The sequence below is a fragment of the Helobdella robusta genome, assembly GCF_000326865.2.
Source record: "Helobdella robusta unplaced genomic scaffold HELROscaffold_44, whole genome shotgun sequence".
In the NCBI taxonomy this organism is placed as follows: domain Eukaryota; kingdom Metazoa; phylum Annelida; class Clitellata; order Rhynchobdellida; family Glossiphoniidae; genus Helobdella; species Helobdella robusta.
Window position 1 is genome coordinate 1,129,351 of NW_008705063.1, and position 21,838 is coordinate 1,151,188.

At 31.9% G+C, this 21,838-nt stretch overlaps 5 protein-coding genes across 5 annotated transcripts; 2 read left to right on the forward strand and 3 right to left on the reverse strand.

Annotated features, from left to right (window-relative positions):
* Positions 1-610: 610 nt before the first annotated feature.
* On the forward strand, positions 611-2,315 carry HELRODRAFT_193193 (hypothetical protein). Its single transcript, XM_009025970.1, has 5 exons — positions 611-694; positions 792-906; positions 1,202-1,412; positions 1,603-1,684; positions 1,802-2,315. Exons 1-5 carry the CDS (start codon positions 619-621, stop codon positions 2,104-2,106), a joined length of 789 nt encoding a protein of 262 aa, XP_009024218.1. The 5' UTR covers positions 611-618; the 3' UTR covers positions 2,107-2,315.
* Positions 2,316-2,456: 141 nt separating this feature from the next.
* HELRODRAFT_177826 (hypothetical protein) lies at positions 2,457-5,201 on the reverse strand (the record flags this gene model as incomplete). Its single annotated transcript, XM_009025971.1, has 4 exons — positions 2,457-2,758; positions 2,918-2,999; positions 3,944-4,154; positions 5,170-5,201. The coding sequence occupies 4 exons, from the start codon at positions 5,199-5,201 to the stop codon at positions 2,457-2,459; spliced, it is 627 nt and encodes a 208-aa protein (XP_009024219.1).
* A 1,853-nt stretch (positions 5,202-7,054) lies between these two features.
* HELRODRAFT_177827 (hypothetical protein) lies at positions 7,055-11,264 on the forward strand (the record flags this gene model as incomplete). Its single annotated transcript, XM_009025972.1, has 8 exons — positions 7,055-7,106; positions 7,332-7,556; positions 7,736-7,969; positions 8,068-8,302; positions 9,399-9,466; positions 9,804-9,949; positions 10,638-10,815; positions 11,026-11,264. 8 exons carry the CDS (start codon positions 7,055-7,057, stop codon positions 11,262-11,264), a joined length of 1,377 nt encoding a protein of 458 aa, XP_009024220.1.
* Positions 11,265-12,083: 819 nt separating this feature from the next.
* HELRODRAFT_177828 (hypothetical protein) lies at positions 12,084-14,097 on the reverse strand (the record flags this gene model as incomplete). Its single annotated transcript, XM_009025973.1, has 5 exons — positions 12,084-12,385; positions 12,609-12,690; positions 13,139-13,349; positions 13,520-13,640; positions 14,034-14,097. 5 exons carry the CDS (start codon positions 14,095-14,097, stop codon positions 12,084-12,086), a joined length of 780 nt encoding a protein of 259 aa, XP_009024221.1.
* Positions 14,098-16,582: 2,485 nt separating this feature from the next.
* HELRODRAFT_177829 (hypothetical protein) lies at positions 16,583-18,946 on the reverse strand (the record flags this gene model as incomplete). Its single annotated transcript, XM_009025974.1, has 3 exons — positions 16,583-16,884; positions 17,230-17,408; positions 18,804-18,946. 3 exons carry the CDS (start codon positions 18,944-18,946, stop codon positions 16,583-16,585), a joined length of 624 nt encoding a protein of 207 aa, XP_009024222.1.
* Between the last annotated feature and the right edge of the window lie 2,892 nt (positions 18,947-21,838).

The following is a 21,838-nucleotide window of genomic DNA, read 5'->3' on the forward strand; positions in this document are numbered from 1 at the left end:
ATGATGGGACTGAATGAGGACATTGTGACATTGATAAGGAGATCGAGATTGCGGTGGTATGGACATGTGTTGAGAAGGGATGAAAGGGTCGGGATTAGGCGAGCGTTGGAGTTCGAGGTTGAAGGAGTGGTAGGAAGGGGTCGTCCGCGATTGGGATGGAGAGAGCAGGTGGAGAAGGACAGGGTGAAAGCGGGGTTGCGTGATACTGAGGCGAGTGACAGATGTGGATGGAGTCGAGGGGTATTTCGGTTTCATCATAGGTAGCCAAACGGCAACCCCCGATCTCGGGGAAAATGCCGTCTAAACGTGTGTTGTTGTTGTTGTCATGTCTATTGTCTATAACGATATTTTGACAAGTGTTAGAATCTTATAAATAGAAAACAATTTATACAGGATACATTTGCTCAAAATAATTTGAGAATCGTAATTCTCTTAAAAGTTCTTCTTAGGGTACAGTGTTAAATATATCAGAACATTCGAAATCAACGAAACATGTGTTACGCATTTATTTAGATGTGTGTAAATTTATTAAGAAGTTTAAAAATAGAGAAATATTTACAAGTATAATTAAAGTTAATTATTTGTTTCAAAATTGTCAAAAATCTGTAGCGCTGAAAGATGGAATCAGATTTAGATTTGAATCATACGAGTTCTTCATATGTTGAAGCTCTGGATGAGTTCAGAAAAGTCGGAGGTTACAGTCGCGATCTAACTTAAGTTTAAATTTTTTTCTCCTGAATATGTTTTTGAAGTGAAAATATTTTAATTCCAAATTTCACAAAAATTTTCAGATGTCTACCAGGTATACAACAAAATGTACGACCAAGTGAAGAATTTGGATCACGTTACTCACGTCATTGCCATTGGAGCCGGACCAGCCATTGACGAAATAGCTTTCATGAAGAAGTTCATACAGATTCTACTATTGAATTATTGTTTAACATTTAAAATTCGCATAAAACCTATTTGATTTTATTTGAATATTATTTAGCCTAGAAGAGAACCTCTAATTTTGAAACGCGAAGAGTATGCCTTCATTTTGATTAAACTGTTTTTTTTTTAATAATTTAGAATGTTGTCCACATACTTTATTTTTTTGAAGAATATTTTATAACATTTAAAAAACTGTAATAAATTGTTTTTAGAAATATTGATAAATTCGATTATTTTTAACAAATTAACACACCGCATCACGTGGCAGGTTAACCCCATATTTGTCCAGGTTCACAGCTGTCGACATGAATGAATGGTGCATGGAGGAGTTGAGACAGAGTGTGAAGAAATACCTTCCTAGCGACGTGATACTGGATGTGCACTTAACCAAACTGCAGGATTGGCAGGGACCAAGCGAGGCGGCTGATCTGGTCTTCATGTTCCATTCATTGTATTACTTCAATGATGACGAAAGGAAGGTACGCTCTAATGTATTTTAGTTTTGTTTTTGCGTCTGAATATTTTTTTCTCATAAGAAGCAGAGGTTCCCTTGAATGTTTGTATTTTTCATGTTTTAAATTGTTAGAAACAATATTTTTTTTCCTTGTAAGTTTTTAAACATTTGTGAATTTTTGCAAGAAAAAACAATGATGTTGTATAAAAACTCAGAACATATATGAAGCATGCTTCAAAAAGTGGCTGAAACCAAACGGAAAACTGTTTGTGAAAATCATTAAAGACCTTCACGAAGGTGTGCTTGATAATTGCAATTTTATATTTTATAACTTTATTTTTTTTTCAATTTTACTAAATATTTTTGTTTTGTTTGTTTCCAAATTATTCGTAACTTTTTTACTCTTTTCGACAGCTAAAGCACCTCACTACCTGAACGATATATACCGTGAAACCGGCAGAAAATTGTTAACAGAGGCATTCACCATAAAGCAGGAGTTACAGAACCTGGGCTACAAAATTGACGAAGAATTAGAGTACATTTACTACCAGGACTTGAGTATTCTAAATAATTCCGTCGTGTCTTTTATAAAGTTGGAGGCGAAACCGTCCTTTGATGACGATGAAACAGTTAGAAATGTCTTGAAGAAGTTGCATGCAGAGGGTAACAAGGGGTATAGTAGCGGTGCCCTCTTCAGTGTTGTCAACGAAAAATTTTGAATATTTATCTGTTCGTTAGAGTAATGGTTTTATCACGTGTCCTTAGCAATTTTTTAGTCAAATTATATAAGCTACTACTTTCGTAAATCATTGGAAGATGAGAAGTTTTTCAAAAGTCACCTCTCACCATTAGAAAATGTTTCTGTTGAGTATCAACTCAATGAAATTTGCAAATATTACTTTTTGAAATTACTGAAGTTATTGTTGAATAAATTAAAAAACATGATAGTTTGATTTGAATTTTTTGATTTTTTTTAACCATATAAAGTCATTCTAAATAAAACTGAAAATTAAAAAATTAAACCGGAATTTCAGTTTCAAAAAGAGGAAAACACCGAATAAAATGCATTTTAATATTTTTCAATAACGCTGAACATGGTTCCGCTAGCGTATCCTTTATTTCCCCTTTTAATTAACTTCATGATTGCCTTCTTTGGAACTTCTTCATTTTCGTAAGGAGGATTTGCATGAATCATCACAAAAGGTACAGCATGATCGTAACCGGCTTGCAGGTCCTGATAGTATTGGTAATGGAAGGAGCGGTCAATAGTGCAGCCTAGTTTTAAGAGTTCCTTCTTGACGATGTATGATTCAATTAGAGGCACCCTTCCTGTCTCTCTGAAGATATCGTTTAGGTAGTACGGAGTTGGAGCTAGTTAAACAGCATGAATGAAAAATGATATCCCATGAATTCTAAAATCAGCTAAGAATAATTGTACATATTTTGTTTCCATTTTAGAATTGTAAGAGGAAAAAGTTGTCAGAATTATAGTATCATCATATTTTTCCGATGTTTTTATCAAAAGCTTACTGTCAAACTTGTCTTTGTTCATCAGAATGAATAATTTTCCGTTAGGTTTCAGCCACTTGTTAAAACAGTTCTCAAAAATTACCTGCGTAAGCGAATTATGTAACATCTTTATTAGATCTGCGCAATCCTATTCACATCGCACACTTTTAAAATACTAGATAGTGAAAGGTCCAAAATTTTTATTCCTAAGTCGCTAAAAATAGTATTCCCTTGCTAAACCTCAAGACTTTGAATTTTTTTAATTTCCAGCAAATTGTCAATATCCAAACGTTTTTTTTTAAACAATCAACGTTATTATTGATATACTAATGATAAATCGATTATGAATTCAAATAGTTTATAGTACATATCCTAATTAACTTAACATTTTAAACGGTTCGCTAAATTTCAGAATTTTGTAACACACAAAAGTTAAAGGTCTATTACAGTCTTCTTACTAGATATAGAGGAACCAACAACAGGCGGGCAGCGTATATGGATACAAGAAGCACATGACAGGAGTGGACCTTTATGTTATACCCGGTTACTGCACGCACTGCGAAACAGATCCAGGCGACTTTATAACCACTAACTAGGCTATCACGCCGCCAAAATGCTTAGCTGGGTAAAAATAAAAACATATAACATCTGCAATAACGGATCCAGAATTTGCGGTTGAGCATGATTTAAAAATTGTAAAGTAGGTGATCTTTAAAATTTTCTAGTTAATGACTTTTTTTACTAATTCCCGTTTGATTTATTACTAATTTATACAATGAATCTTCAATCATGTCTTCATTCATGCCATTCAATATCCCTTATTTAGATCTGCCACTCTTAGTGCAGGAGTCATCGATACATTTTTTAAATTAATAATTAATTTTCAGTGGTTAACATCGCCATTTTTGAATGAACGTCCTGCCATAAAAGGAACGATATTAAAGTTTAACAGATTTTCTATCAATTAATGATTTTTTAAACAGCGGTGAACAATTTAGAATAATCTCTTTAAATTTATTACCTTCATATAAAACTAAAATTACTGACCTTACGATCTTCTTCCTTGAAATAGTAAATACTGTGAATACTGAAGACCAGATCTGCCTTCTCTAGAGGACCTTGCCATTTTTGAGCGGGCGCCAGATGCAGGTCAACCATAATATCCCCAGGAAGGTACTTTTTCACGTTTTGTTCCAACTCTCTCATGCAACTGACATCTTTTTCCACGGCTGTGAATTTGGTAAGATTTGGAGTTGTCCTTTTTAGGTAGAAAGAAACATTGGCTTGAAGTGACTCAGAAACTTTGAACAAATTAGTAAGAAACCATTACAATAAAAGCTACTTTTTCAAAAAAGCAAAATCCACATCCCCCGGACCCGGGCCGATTGAAATTGCATGCCTAACATTGTCGAGATACTTTTGTCCTATTTCTTCAAATAAGTTTTTAAACACTTGGTTGATATACGTTCACAGTTCAGAATTCTTTATGTAATATAAAACCAAAATCTGCGTGGTCGAGTTAACTTTGAAGAACATAATTTTTATTAGGGGTTTTTTTTTATTTTTATCTTTGCTAGATATAAATTTTTTTAAATTTTATTGAAGATTTATGTATGAGGATAAAATCATAAGAATAACTAAGTAATTAAATAAATAACAAGGTTTATTGTTAATTTGATGTTGTTTTTATGAAAATCTTTTTAAAATATTTTTTTTAATGACTTATTATTATGTCAGCGTATTAAATTGATGATATTCAAGGCTATACTGATGCAAGTATTATACAAAGTCACGTTTTCGTGATGCGAGTAAAATAATTCTTTAATTTATTTCAATAAAATTGTTTCACTTAATTTTAATAAATATGCGTTTAGCTTTTAATCAAATTTATATGAAGAAATATATATATATGAAGAAATTAGCATTCCAGCAAACAGAAGAACACAAATTTTAAGTGACGAAGGCTTCTACTAAAAACTTTCATGGTTAGATAAAATTAAAAGAGAAATTTTAATGAATCTCTGTAATTAGCAGTGGTTGAAATGATTTTTATGGTAAGTAAAGACACCACGGAAAACTTAATTAAATTAATAAAAAAGTTTAGTCTAAGAGGTAAAATGCAACAAAACAACAAAAATTTTATTAAATAATAAAAAAAACACAACTAAATCATTTGTGGCTTTCCAAACCATTTTTGAAGAACTTGCAATAGCAATATTTCATATTTTAATTTAAGCACACGAGTAAAATAAGATTGAGATTGTCCTACTAACTTCCAACATTCCTGATTCTCGTTCGCATCCATTGTTCACAAAATTTTAGACAATTTTTTTTAAAATTTACCGTATTTTATAGACAGCTTTAATTTACATCGTCATATATAAGCACACACACACACATACACACGAACACACTAACGCACTTAGCACACACACGCACACTAACGCACTTACTCTTCTGTTTTCTCCAAAATCTAAATAATAATAATAATTTTTATTTTACATAAATTTAATTTAAATTTCAACGTATTGTCTTACATTTAAGTTATAAACAAATTGACAACAAAATGTGGACGATTTTCGGAATTTGAACATTGTTCTTTAGAGACGAAATTCAATTTGTAACAATGAAAAAATTAGCTTTGTAATGTTTTAAGAGAGTTTATGAAATGGCATGTTTCCGTTTAGTGTTGCAAGTAAATGTCGCGCAGAATGCATGTTGTTTGACAAAAAATTCCGTAGTTTTAAAACGATAAAATACCTCCTTTCACAATGCAACAAATATATTTTATTCAATCTACCTTTTTGAAAAATTTCTTTATTATATTTTTTGAAAGCATAATATAGTTATGCACCATTGCATATTATTTTATCATCATTCTTACTTATGATACATACTAAAGCAAAAGTTTCAATTTATTTCGCAATGACAATAAAAACTTATCAGTTCAATTAACTGCTTGTACATTCAATTAATGAAAGTCTGTTTGGAAAAACTTCATCCTTTACTATAATGATAGTACCAAATTAAAATTTTTGGTGGCCTATTCAGTAGAAATGGCATGCCTCATGCTGTAACTATGAGATGGCCCGATTCGAAAACCATCTGTTTGTCTACAGACATTTTGTCTACAGACATATTCAAACTCAAACTTTTTGTACTAACGTTGTATGGTTTGATTGAAGATTGCATACAGACTTTATAACAGGAAAGTATAACTATAGGAATCAAAAGCACGTTGTAACTTAAATGTTATGTTAGACATTTTGCATATGTTAATGCTGCATAATAATTAGGAAAAAAACGAAGGGGCTGTCAAGTTTTGAGGTGGGGGCCTAAAAATACTCGACCCTTTAGATAAGTTGGCTAAGGGGTATTAGTAAACTATTTGATTGACAATTTATTTTTTAAATAAAATTAGAATTAGAACACAAAAATTCAAATTTTTACTATAAAAAAAACTGTCTTTGTTGGCTCACAATATGTCTTCGTTGAATACAAGAAGGTCATTAAAAAAAGTCAATAGTGTACGTACGGAACAGTTTTTCAAAATAATTGTAACGTATCGCTTAACAAAATATGTTCTAACTAGGTAGGTACTTATAGAAATTTAATTTTTATAAAAAATAAATGTGTACAAAGTTCCTTGTTCATTTGAAAATGTCGAAAGACTGGTAAAATTTATATACATTTTACTAACAACAATATAATACTTACAATTACACCAAATAGTTCACCTTTTATCGTGATGAATATTTTTAAAGTATGAATGAAATAGTTTAACGATGCGTAGCTAATAAATAAAACCATTCATTTGTGACAACACGGTACATTGGCTAATGAGAAAAAAAATTACTCTCAAGCAAATGACTTGAATTGACATATGTATCATTGATCAGACTAAATAAATTCATATTGGTTATTATATTATTCTTATATTTAAATATTTATGATAGTATATATATTTTATAATATTTATTTATTTGTATGTGTATAAGTGTGTATATATATATATATATTTATTTTCATATTTATACGTTCATACATGTATTATTTTCATTATATATAGTCTTATCTTATAAATATCAAGATACTTTTATCAGCTAAGCGCTTATTGGTTCGATTTCATGTAGTTGCTTTCGCACACATTTTAATATCATGTCTAAAATCTGGATTATTTTACAGCTGTGCATTTTGGAGGTTTACTCAAGTAAGAAACTGAATTTCAATAAATTATAACCTACTTTTAATTCATCATTCAGAAAATTAATAAATCTACACCGTTTATTTGTGTTTTGATAGTTATACATTTATAACTTTGTCTCCATAACTAACAACAGTTGATTTTCAACTTTTTTTTTTGATTTTTTGATTTTTAACAGTTTTTTTTGCAAATTTTTACATGAAACAACTTTCAAAATCGACTTTTCTTTAGGATCAAGCCTAGCGACCGGCAAGTACAGCACTGCGAGTTCTTACTACCAGAACAGTTCCTGCTACCATCCGTCCAAGGGGAACGATGGAAACTACGTGCAAGCCCTAGCCTGCAACAACTGCTACAGAGGAAGCGACCCGAGAGGAGGTGGAAACTGGTGGCTGGTCGACCTGCTGGACGTCTACTTCATCGATATAGTTGTCGTTTATACCATCTCAGGATTTGGTGCAATGAAATTTTTTAAACTTATGAAATAAAATTATTTTTTCATTGCTCTGATTTGATGTTTCACGCACAGTTTTTATTACGTTGAATAATATTTTTCTTCTGATTGACGAGACGTATTCACAATTTACCAACCGATCGAATGTTCTATCGGGAAATGTTATAACGGTAACACACAGAAATGCAGTTGGTCCAGTTCCTGGTTGGATTGGCGAACACCCTCGGCCCAGTTGTGAGGAACTCTTACGAACTTTGCGACCAGTACCAGAAACCTATCGTGGTGCCTGGCTCCTACCAAGTCAGATGTAATGCCAACCTGGAACAGTACAGCATCGTCATCATCCAGCAGCCCTCTACTGGTTTTGGAAGCATGGCGTTTGCCGAAATGGAAGTTTTCGCTGCACAAAATCCTGGTTTCGTTACTAATTTTACTAGTTTTTAACTTTTTTATTATTTTTAAATATTAATTTTTTTAAATTTTTTTCTAAATTTTAACTACTCCCTGTTCAAGAATCAAAAGTATGGAAAAAGTTTGCGAAAAATCGTCTGGCAAAACCTGCAAGTGTTACAAAAATTGTACGATCAGCGATAGAGTGCGTGATCGGTTGTAGCATCATTAAATGCTACTCAGTCAACTACAACCACGTTTTGATGTCATGTGAAATGTTTGCGAGTTTGCAAGGATTGCCTGCGCCCTTCATCCTTACGGCTGATGTCAAATACGATTATTTGAAGTCTCAATACGTGTAGGTTCCTACAAGGATGGTAATCAAGCATTTGAGTGTAAAAAGCAGCAAAAACATTGTATATGTGTGTGGTAATTGTTTGTCTAACCTGTTAAATTTGTATCAACAAACTAATATTTTAACTTTTTAATATTTAAACAAATTAATATTTGATATTTTCAAACACTTTCTTAACTCTAACTCAAATTTATCAAGTTTGTTTTATCTACAGTTGAAATTTTAAAAAACATAACCAAATATGAGCCATATATTGATGTATAAATATCTGATAAAAAAATAATTAACAAAATATAAATAAATAACATAATATACTTGATTAAAAAATTTTGTGTGTGTTGTGTGCGTGTGTGTGTGGTGTGTGTGATGTGTGTGTGTGTGTGTGTGTCGAATTTTTATGATTACAATTCGCGAACCATTCCTACATCAAATATGCATGAGACATTAATTATTTAAATTCTTTGAAATATGTTTTTGAATGTGAGCTAACATAAAATAACAACCAAACAATAAATTCGTCTGTAAAATTCTCCAAAATTCTGTCATGAAATTAAATTATTCGTATGAAATTTTGAAGATTCATCGTCTCGTCAATCACATGTTATTTAATGAACAACAGTTGTTAATACAACATGTTAAAAGGATAAAATTCATCTTATGAATGAATTCATCTCAGTGAATAAGTGAATGTGTAATTTGAGATTTAGTTTAATTATTTTAAGAAAATATATGCGATTAAAACCAACAGCCTACTTTTTATTCCATAAGTATATTATATTTAATATGCAGCGCACATCAAGACATTTTTGTCTAATTGAAATTAAATTTTTTTTGGCTGAAAAAATATTTTTTGCCTAAAAAATTTTAATGATTTTATATAACAAAAAATTTCAAAAGAGCAGTTGCTCCACGTCAATAATCAGTGAGTTAAAAATTAGACATTCAAAAACATATTCATGGGACATTAAAGCTCAACGATAGCCAACCATGTATTTCATAGTTTTACCGAACAGCTAACTAAGTCGTTTTTGAATTTAACATTTAAATTTAAATTTAATTTTAAAATTTAACATAAAATTTAAAATTTTCAAATCTGTAGTTCTCTGCTGGCGATTGCAATGAAAGCTACCTGGATAGTTCTCCTCTATTTTCGACTTGCCAATGCAGGTTTTGCAGTTTGAAGAAAAATTTATTTTTTTTATTCCTCCTCTTTCAATGACATTTCTAATTGTGTTTGTTCAAATATTACACAAACGACTGATAATGAAAATGTTTTTAGACAAGTTAAACATCAATTTAGAATTTATTATTCTTATGGAAACTCTATCAACAGAATGCATTTAAAATAAAATACTTTTATTATTGAGAATGATGTTTGTTACAAAAAGTATATTGAAAACATCGCAAACCGGAGTGATAAACTGTAACCATTCAAAAACATTTGTTTCATTTTTGTACCAACATTCACATACTTCAAGTAAATAATTCAAACAAATAATTCCAGTTAAAAACATAGCACTCTTCAAGACTGCCACGGCTGATTCCACATACTATGCAAACGCATGTGCAGTAGCCTCACATGCCACAGACGGCATATACAACACAGATGGCTACAAATGTGAATGTTTTGCTGGTGCTGTAAAAACTGAAGTGAGTTGGCTGATGGTTGATTTGGAAAAATCTTATTTCCTTGACTCCATGGCAATTTTGATTGAAATGCATCTTTGTTAGTTCATTTTTAATTAAAAAATATTATTTCTCTTTGTTTTTTTAAAACCGTTTTTCTTAAATGTTTCAATTAAAATTGCTGAAAGAGTTGAAATTCATTTGGCAAAAAAATAGTTAAGAAAGCACTTAAAAAAATTTCATTAACAGGATCATTCAAAAAAGATAAGTGCACAACCTAATTCATTTAACCATTAAAAACTTTATTTGGAAGAATCTAACGATGGAAAGTCATTGTTGCAAATTTTACAAATATGTTATTAATGGATTTGTAAATTCAAGATATTTATTCAATAATACATTGATTTTGGAAAATTTGACATAAACAAAACTAAATAAAAATTCATGTCTTCCCAATTTTTATTTTTGAAAAATTTTTAGCCTCCACGTCAATTTCAAATACTTTGACTCGCGATCCAAAAAAATGTAAGTTGGCAGGCTCTTTTAACGTTCAATAAATTGAAACCATCGATAAAATTCGGCGATTGATCTCAGTACACAAATGTACGTTCTAAGTAGATAACATATAACCTAACGCCAACAAAATTTCAATGCAGATACGTCTATGAATCAATTTATAACTGGAGGATCGAATCAAAACAACGCAACCAAGAGAGGTCTTTATTACCTTTGTAACCAATATGAGTTTGATATCTCAGCTACAGGTATTTTCACATTGAAATGTAACGCTAACATGCCAGCAGTGAGGTACGTGATTGTCCAAGCTAGGTACGACCTGCCTGGTAACTTGAATGCATGCGAGTTGCTCGTTTACGAAGCAGCATATCCAGGTAGGAGTAATGATAAGTAATTATTTGAAAATTAAGTTAAACTGTATTTAAATGTGAATACTTCAATCAGTGAGAACTGTGTAAGTTTTCAAATGATATGATTTGTAACTTATACATTATTCAACAAAGATTTAATCTTTAATGCTAATTAGCATTAAAAACTTTTGGACCATATCAACGACTGTTCTCTAAAAATGAACAAACATTCAGAAAGCAAACTTTGGAACAAACTCCATGACCACAGATTGATCCAAACATTTTTATTCTCGTTTAACACAAGCTCCGTACATGGATGTCTGATTAGATGCAACTTGTACAAATGTGGTTCAGTTAACTATAACAATGCCAACACGGCTTGTGAAATATTTCAACATCCCTTCGGTTATGTTACTGGGAATGTTCCAAAGCAAGTTATAGGATGGGACCACTGGCAGCTATTTTATGCATGAAGTGGCAAATGATGGATGTAAAATCAACTAATTTATTGGACGTGCATTGAAAAAGATTCAAATTGTTTTATTTTTTTGATGTCGATCGTTTTTAGACTAATATAGACTAAAATTATGATATAGACAAATTGAACTATTTGAGATTATAGAATTCTTTTGTAATCTGTTAGTTTCAAATTCAATTTTGTTTTATAAACCTAAACTCTGCTTTCTATATTTGATGTTTTATAAAATTATATTTATATCTGCATTATAATATCATACTTAGATTATGTTATTTTTTTTTCGAATAAAGTTTTATTACAAATTTTTATTGATGAAATAGCTTTCCTGTAGGAAGCTGACCTAAAACTTATAAAGAATTGAAAAAACTGAAAAAAGAACTAATGTTGAATTTATTTCATGTTATTCTTTATTCAATAACATTTAATTTTATTCATATTCAAATCAAATATTTATAATTTGTGTCTTCGGAACCAAATTATATTAAAGACGCTTTTCTGTTTTTTCAGAAATTTTTTTTTGTGGGAAAATAATTATAAGAGTTCAATTATAAGTATTAGTCATTTGAAGTCTTTTTTTAAAATTAATGACAAACATTTTTACGGTTTTGGGAAAATATTTCATCTCAATCATGACGTAAAATGTTTTTGGGTCCAACAAAGCACATTAAATTACTATTCTGAAAAGATCAATTTTCTAAAACAAAACACAGTAGAAATTTTTTATGAAAATTTTTCTAGCTAAACAGATCTAACAAACACGAAAATAATAAAAACAACTTTACGTTTTTAAATCAAACCCAAAAAAATACCCAACTTATAGTTGCTGAACAACGCTGAATAAGTTTCCACTAGTGTAACCCTTGTTACCGTCCTCAATCAACTTTTTTATGGCCCTCCTCACAACATCTTCATCTTCGAAGGGCGGGTTGGCGTGAATCATGATGAAAGAGACGACGTTATCGTGCAAGGCCTGCAGGTCTTGGCGGTATTCGTAGTTGTAAACCTTCTCAACAACGTATCCAAGACTGGCGAGTTCCTTTTTGATTGTGTATGCCTCGATGTGTGGCGTTCTGCCTGTTTCTCTCAAGATATCGTTCAAACAGAAGGTGTCTGTGGCTATTTCATTTTGAATCAATATTCTAAAATATTTTATACAAAATTATTAAGATATATGTGAATGGATTTCCAGCACTTGAAACTCAACTAATGAACGTTTAATAGTTTCAAATTGTTATAAAAAAATGTATTACTTTTTTATTCAATTTTATTGGTTACTAAAAACCTTTCCTTAAACGCCTAATTAAAACATATGAACCTTTTAAACGCAACAAATTCTTACCTTCATACAAATCTTTATGCAATAAAACAAAAAGCTTCCCATTCGGTTTCAGCCAATGGTTGAAACACTTTTTGTATATCTCCTGTTGAAATAAATTGAGTACGAAGTATTTTAAACGCTATTATGTAAAAAAATAACTTGAAATAAAAAATGTCTTTCAATAAGTTTGTTAATGTCTTGATATTTGCTACGAGGTAGAATAATTTTGGCAAATTAGGCAAATGGTACAAATATTCTTCTAAAAATAAGTTTCAGCTATTTTTGGCGTTAAATTGAAGTCATTTCTTCAAATAAGCATAAAAATGTTCTTCTTCTTAGAATGTCTGGGTGGCGAGATGATAGAACGTTGAAAATCTCTGGTCTAGTAGAGCCGTGGTCATGGCCTATTTCGGAACCTCGCCTACCAAATGCAGTGTGTGTGGCGACTTCACATGTGCAGTGTGTGGCTTTGTTAATATTTCCATGAATTAATTAACCAAAATGTAACAATAACTTTAAAAAAACGAGACAAACGAAAGGATACTGATAACCTTACGCTCTTCTTCGTTGAAATAATACAAGCTGTGGAACATGAGGACTAGATCAGCTTTTTCCCGAGGGCCTTGCCAGTGTTGGGACACTGACAAATGCAAGTCAACAGTTACGCTAGTTGAAAATTCTTTTGCAATATTCTCTTTCAGTGCCTCCATGCAGCTGGCGTCCTTCTCAACGGCAGTGAATTTCATAAGGTTCGGAGCTGTTCTGGATGATATTTGTTTACCTTTCTAGAAATATGTTTATCATGAAGATTACTTGATGACTAAAATGATTTTCTAATGCCAAAATTTTTTAAAATTTAATTTTAGTAATTATAAGACAAAAACATTCACGTTAAATTTATAAGAGCTTTTAAGATTAACAAAATGTCCAACTTGTTAAGGAATAAAATGTCGGCGGTTCCTGGACCAGGTCCGATGGAGATGACATGCTCGATGCCATTTAAATAATTTCCGTCTATCTCGTCAAACAATTTCTTGTACACGCTGATCACATCTGACGAAGAAAAATGACAAAAAATCATCTAAATCAAAAATTTATTGCTACAATGAGAAAAAAAAATATTCGCTTTGTCAAATGTTTAGATAAAATAATTCAGAAGTTTCATAATTTTAATACACAAAAACGCTCTGATGATGATAGTAACGAAGATGGTAATGATGATGATGGTGATAATTGTAATGATGATGATGATGGCAATCATGATGATGGTAATCGTGATGAATGTGATAGAATCTGGCAGGCGACCAATAAGAATGAAGAAAACATATTTAACGTAATAAAAGAACATCAAAAAACAATATGAAATCTATACGCGTTTCGAAATCACCCATCAGGGAATTTATTTTAGGGAACATGTTGTTTGATGAAATTTGAAAACCAACTCACCTCCAACTTTTCTGTATTCTTCCAGGGCATTGGCGTAAGTAACATTCACGTCGTTCGTGTACATTGCTTTGAGAAATGGAATACTATCAAAAATATGATACAAATTAAATACTAATTAAAAAGTAACGCTTCACTCAACACTTTTATACATATAAAATACACACACCACACACACACACAGAGAGAGAGAGAGAGAGAGAGAGAGAGAGAGAGAGAGAGAGAGAGAGAGAGAGAGAGAGAGAGAGAGAGAGAGAAAGAGAAAGATATTTATATACGACAACCTAAATGTAAATGCATATATATATACATATATTTCTTTATTTATTTATATATATATATTTAACATTTTTTTAACATTTTATCTCACCAAATCAAATCAAAGAGAGAGAACAGAATTAATGAAATGAAATGATCTGGAAACCAAAAATAATTTTTGTTGTAACAGTTACCAGTTACTTATTTAATAACAACTTAATCATATCATATCTAAACGACTCTATCATATCATATCATATTTAAACGTTATAACGACTCTAGTCACAGTGATATCATACAAACCACACATATACATGCGCTCACTTGCACACTCATATAAATAGACATATAAACACATATGGCCACGCCGAGTGCATGAACATCTTACGCATACATATGTGCACCTCCATATACAACCCCACGGTACCTTGGTTAACGCACATAGAATACAATATTTATATACATATATACACACATTCCTTCACACATACATACAAATACACGCATTCATACACACATACATAAACACATTCACACATGCATACACACACACATACATACATACACACATGCACGCACGCACACACACGCGCACACACACCCACATACACTCTCAGGCAAACATACACACTCACATGCAAACACACACACACGCACATGCAAACACACACACATACATATTCCTCCGAGCCTGATCGAATCCACCAGATTGTTAACAACCCGCCAGACCCGACAAAGCCCAGCATAATTCATATTCTAAAAAAACATACTGCCTAGATACACAGATACATACGTACATATAAAAATTCACAAAGATTTAAATATGATTTAAATACATAAATATATATATGTGTGTGTGTTTGTATATATATATATATATATATATATATATATATATATATATATATATATATATATATACAAACAACACACGTTTAGACGACATTTTCCCCGAGATCGGGGGTTGCCGTTTGGCTACCTATGATGAAACCGAAATACCCCTCGATGCCATCATAAGTAATTTATTTGGCTAATTTTTACGCAGGACGCCCTTCCTTACGCAACCACAGTTATAAGCGGTGGGCCTAGCCTTTGATGATCCAACATCCCTCACAAGGCAGTGAGGGTCAGTTTAATGTCATAACCAGGACTTATATATATATATATATATATATGTGTGTATATATATTATACATGAATGTATTCATGTATGTGTGTATGAATGCGTGTATTTGTAATTATTGATGAATATATATAGATATACATGTAAGTGTAGTGAGCTAAATTCAGTTTTTAACCTTTGAAATCAGCAATCGTTTTTCAGTAATTTTGAACTTTGGTATGGCTGTTCAGTAATTTAGATTTAATTCAGTCTTATTTCTTCATATGTTGAAAATTTTTTTTAGTCATAAATTATTTTTTTAAGCTATTTATCGGAAGAAGTTTTTAGTATCACTGATAAACCCAAAAAATTATCAGCAAAATAATTTATAACAGGAATTGAGAAGTGAGAATAAGATGACGATCGTTAACCGGGGCGTTTAGGTTTTATTAATATATCTGACATGTACTTAGGAGATAATTTATATTGAGACTTGCACATCAATGTGATGTGAAAATCACATCGATGTGAAAAAAAATCCAAAAGTTAAGAATTTAAAAACCACCTCCCAACCAAAACTGGGTTTGTCAAAAAAGTCATCAATTTAAAAAAAATTAAATTTTTGAAATTATTATTTTCCCGCGTATATCATAGGAATAAATAAAATGAAGTCTTGAACAAGATTTTGTGTCTCAAAACACGTTCATATCTGTTGAAATTGGTTGAAATTAGTAAAAGACAGCGGTAAAATTGACAAAAAATTAAATAGACCGTTACTTATATTTTAAAATTGCAATTGCGTAGATTAATACAGTTTCGGTTTTTTCTTTGTTTCGAGGGCGTCTCAGTCGCTTGCTAGGGTGCTTTATAAGTCAACATTATCATTATTATTAATACGGTTTCTGAAATGTGAAATCATTACACGTTAGTTTGTCTGAACCAAACAGCATCCCACGTAATCTCGATGAGTTAGTTTGAATCCCTTCGTAACATTACGTTAGGATGGAACATTTTATTACAAAGTTCTAAACTTCATTACAACTCTTCTAAACTTTCGTTTAGACAAAATTAATTATAACTGAACAATATTTTATTTTATTTGGAAATAATGTCAAATTAGTTGTATGGCAATCACGTGTTCAATTAAATTAATCTAAGATTTATAAATTTGGCACAACTTAAATTAAAAGTATTACGATTTTTTAATAACGCTGAATAAATTCCCACTGGCGTATCCTTTGTTACCAGCGTCAATTAATTTCTTGATGGCTTTCTTCACCAGTTCTTCGTCGTCGATTGGTGGGTTGGCATGTATCATTATGAAGGAGACAACGTAGTCATGCAGTGCTTGCAAGTCTTGGTTGTATTCGAAATTGTGCACCCGATCTATGCTGTAGCCAAGATGGATGAGTTCTAGTTTAACTGTGTAGGACTCGACGTGGAGTTTCCTCCCTAGCTCTCTCAAGATGTCGTTCAGACAGTAGGTTGTAGATGCTGTGTGGAGATTATGGATTGTGTAGTAAAACATTCCTAAAAATGAGCAATAACTGTCTCACTTTCGTGTAGATCCTTATTGATCAGAACAAACAACTTGCCGTTCGATTTCATCCAGCTGTTGAAACATTTTTAATAAATTTCCTATGCACATGTCGAAAAAATGATCAATTATGAAAACAGTTATATATTTTTCTAAAAAATTATTATCATCAAAAAACAAATTCTCTTTTAAAAATCATGTCGTATCAATATTTTGAGTATGTATGTTTGATGCATGCAAATATTGTTAGTTGGATAACGTGGTTCGTACTTTGCGCTCCTTTTCGTTGAAGTAGTACATACTGTGGAAGATGAGCACTAGGTCAGCTCTCTCTTGGGGACCCTGCCAAATTTGGGCCGGTGACAAGTGAAAATGAACGGCCACATCATCTGAGAAGAGCTCCTTCAAATTTTTTCTAAATTCTTCAATGCAACTTGAGTCTTTGTCCACTGCAGTCAACTTGGTCAGATTTGGTGTTGTTCTTTTTGAAATATGAATTAATGCATCGTTCATCATCCAAATTAGTGAAGTATATACAATAGATAACAACGATTCAGCGGTGAATTTGATCAATCGGTAAACTAGTAAGGAATATTTTTATTGCGCTATTTCTCAAACGCTCAACTTTGCTTTTTAACATTAAAAACATATCTAAATGATAATTTTCTAAATAAAAACAATCACAGATTTCAGCACCTATAAAAAATAAAAAGAAACAAGCAAGTATTTCTACATTCAAAACATGAAAAATGCCTCCTCCCAATCCTATCAAAGCATCTAACTTTGGCGGATCATCAACACGGTTTCCGTCCAAACTACTCAACAACCTCTGCTCTCACCACGATAACAAACGATATCGCAAATGGCCTTAATCACAAAAGACCTGCTCATCGCACCGTTCTTGCCGCCCTAGACCTATCTAAGGCCTTCGACACGGTCAGCCACCGTATTCTGCTCTCGGATCTTTTAACTACAACACTCCCAAGATCTGTTATACGCTGGATGTCAAATTACCTGCACGGATGTACCGCATCAACCACATTTCGACAACAGCACTCCAAACAACGAATCATCCACACAGGAGTGCCTCAAGGCTCAGTGTTGTCCCCCTCACTTTTCAACTTCTATGTCTCAAAAACACCTGCACCACCCCCGGACATCAAAATCATCTCATATGCGGATGACTTCTCTATCTACACTACAGGTCCAGATGCAGCTATTTTGACCCGGCGGCTTAACAGTTATCTGACGGAGTTACATGACTTTTTCCACAACCATAATTTGGAGATCTCAACATCCAAATTCACAATAACACTCTTTACCACTTACACATCGCAATACCATTATCACCCGTAAGTCAAAGTCAATAACCAAACTCTTCCTCTAGAGTATAACCCAAAAATTCTTACCTTTGACACGATGCTCTCCTTCTCGCAGCATCACAAGATGTCAGCTTCTAAGGCCTCTAAGCGAAACTCAATTTTAAAAGCTCACAGTGAAACAACCTATGGCCAAGACAAGGAAACACTAATGCAGACATACAAGGCCGATCAGTTATTGAGTATGCCTGCCCGGCCTGGTCTCCACTGACTTCCGACACAAGCTACCACAGACTACAACGCTCACAAAACGCTGCTTTACGGGTAATCACCGGATGCCACGGAATAGCATCGGAACAACATCTCCACTCTGAATGCCAGATGCTATCAGTAAAGCAGCATACTGACCTACTATCATCTCAATTCCTTTTACAATGCCATAATACCAGTCACCCTTGCCACGGCCGTGGTTAACTGGCTACGGCCTCGTCTGGATCCCTCCAATGATGTCTGACGCAGGGCAACAACAACAACAACATTCAAAACATTAATTTTACTTGTTTAGAAAGAGAATGTCCGCCTCTCCAATGCCAGGCCCAATGGAAATGGCGTGTCTGACATCCTTCAAATAATTTTTGCCAACCTCATCAAATAGCTTCTCGTATATGTCACTCATATCTGAGACAATAAAGATGGACATTACTTATTTGTAACATTTCACTGCTAATGAAAAAACTTGCTGAAAACCAGCGTTGCTTTGAGAATACTTTTCAGACAAAAGTTTCTGAACCATCATCATGAATCAAACATAGATAACAAAATAGTTAAATACACACAAGCGCTGGAGTGTGCACGTCTATGCATGCACCTGTGTGTGTTATACACAATTTCTATTACAAATTTAAAAGGTGGGCCTCTAATCCAGCCAGTTTTTGTATTTTATTAAAATATTTGTCAAAAATTATCGCCAATGTTTTGCGATAAAAAATATTTCAAAAGTTTTGTGATCCTAAGAAAAATACATTAATTTTCAATTGAAGATGAAAAAAAAATGAAAATTTTAGAAAAAATGGTAACAGTATATTTAAAATATAGCAAAATTTTGTTTTCAAGTGCAGTCTGTTTTCCTACAACTTTTGGTAAACAGATGAAACTTAATATAGAAACGTGGTTGTCTGTAAATTTTACAAAAAATATTTGGCATGGCATGTTTGTTTTCTCAGTAAACTATATACCATCCTTATCAAGATGCTATCATGTTTTCAGCCATTCAATTCAGAAATTTCACAGAAGCAAGAGGAGAAAGATAGTGAAGATTTTGAGAAGTTATTTGTAAGATTTCACATGTTTATCAAGTGGTTTGATAATTCTTGAAAGTTGAGTTACTATCCATTAATTAATAAATTTAAAAGTTTTTGCTAAAAGTGTATGTGTTTATATTAATTAAATCTTTATGTTAATTTCATGCCTGCGTTATACTATGTTCGTGTATAATGAAAAGTTTAAAATAAAAGTGCCAAAAAAACATTGCACATTCGCACAAATTTTTCTAGCAAAAATTTGTTATCTTATAAAAAGCAATTAGAGGTTCAACAAATGTGAAATTGTTTTTCCAAAATGAAAATATTGATAAGACAAAACATTTGTTAACAAAAATTCTTCTCGATGATGTGTCTGGATATTTGTTTTGATGGAAATGTTCAAGTAGGCCTACTTTTATATGCTGAGATATTGATACTAACATAAACTTTTATGTAAGCGTCAGTGACGGGGATAGATTATTCGTAAGAAAAACCATCAGCAACTAAGAAAATGTAGTGCAGAAGTTTTGAGAAAATAATCTTGTTAATGACTTTATTGTAAAAAAAAATGTAATAAAACATGTTAATGTCATTAAGATATCTCATTTTTTAAATAGATAGACAAACACAAAAAGCAGACATAGCTAATTGTAGGCACACTTAATAAACAAACATAGCCACACAAAATATTCCATGAATAATCAGAAGCATTTCAAAGTTTATGTCCAAAGAAGATGAAACTGTCATGTTGAAAGGGAGAAAATGAAAAGAATATTTATAAATTTACTTTTTAAAGAAAATAGAAATACTGAAAGTCATTTTAAACCAATATATGGTGATGTGGCCTCGTTGTTATCTTCCTACCTCAGCTGTTTGTTTGATTGAATAAAATAAAAGAGTATAAATGTCCGGAAGATACATAATAAAATACTTTCCTGGTTAACAGTAAAACCAGCGTAAATGCAGCAGATCAGAAGATGGAAAGTGGTAGAAACAACGGGCAGAATATTTGCAAACATCAACACACGCACTTTAAAAAGTAACAAATATCAACTCACCAATAACCTTCTTGTATTCTTTCAAGGAGTCAGCGTACGAAACATCCACATCGTTCGTTTGCATTTTTGAAAAATATTCTAGAAATATATTATTATTATTATATTTAAATATTTTACTATTATTATTAAGTTATTATTATTATTCTACATTGAGTTTATCGTTCAATATATTACCAGGTTTGGGTTAATTTTATTTTATAACATGAAAAATCTACAAACACATACACATCAAATCAAATCAAATATTGTATTTATACAGCGCCAATTAGAATTGCTTCTCATCAGCGCTCTCATATACACATATATGCATATGCACACATACTTACGGTGGAAGTAAAATTAACGCATTCATTTAGAGATAATTTTTACCTGGTTTTTCAAACACGTTAAAACGAATCTGCAAGCAGTTGCACTGAGAAATGATGACATTTATAGCATGGATCGATGTTGGCAAATAATGGGCTTATACAGTATTTCCATATCATTATCATACTCACTCTTCGTTTCCTATGTTATTATTTTTGGCTCGTTAACATTCTGCATTAGTATGATATATTCATTCGTTGATCTAACATTTTTTTAAATAAAAACTTTCATTTTTTCATTCGTTTATACATTCATTCATTCTCTTTCGTTAGTTTGTTTAATCAGCTGTTTCTTCGATAAATACGTTTTTTCGTTTATTCATTATTCACTCAATCGTTCTTTCGTTGTTAACTCATTATTTATTCCCAAAGTTATATAGCGTTAATGTCTTGTATTAGGGTCGACTTATAAATTTTTCAAGTGTACAAATTTGGTTGTACAACACAAGATACTGTATATCAAAAACGCCGTGATTTCGATTACCAAATTATACATTTTCATGCTCAGGAAATTGAGTACTACACTACATGTAAATCATTTTTTATAAAATTTAGTTGCATATTTAATTTGCTGTTGCAACAGAATTAGATATTTTGGTTGAGGCTTGAATGGATTGAAATTCAAACGGTGAACAACCTTTCCATTCTTCAGTCACATTTAATCATTAATTTTTGTTATGTCTTTAAGTTTAATGATAAAACTTTATTTAAGTGTAGTCAGGAACAATTTTGCAATTTTTTTGTGTTTGATAAACCAGGGGTGGGCAAACTTTTTGCTGTGAGGGCCGCATTGAGAACTATTTTACATATGAAGGGCCGCATATGTAATAAAATGGCAAATTTTTTCGATCCGGGAGAGAACTTTTTC

What these genes read in the sequence shown, in the direction of transcription:
- HELRODRAFT_193193 (XM_009025970.1), top strand. Translation starts at nt 619, where the DNA reads ATGGAATCAGATTTAGATTTGAATCATACGAGTTCTTCATATGTTGAA. An exon ending in TGAGTTCAGAAAAGTCGGAG is followed by an intron (nt 695 to 791) that starts GTTACAGTCGCG and finishes AAAAATTTTCAG; the next exon opens with ATGTCTACCAGGTATACAAC. An exon ending in CATTAAAGACCTTCACGAAG is followed by an intron (nt 1,685 to 1,801) that starts GTGTGCTTGATA and finishes TCTTTTCGACAG; the next exon opens with CTAAAGCACCTCACTACCTG.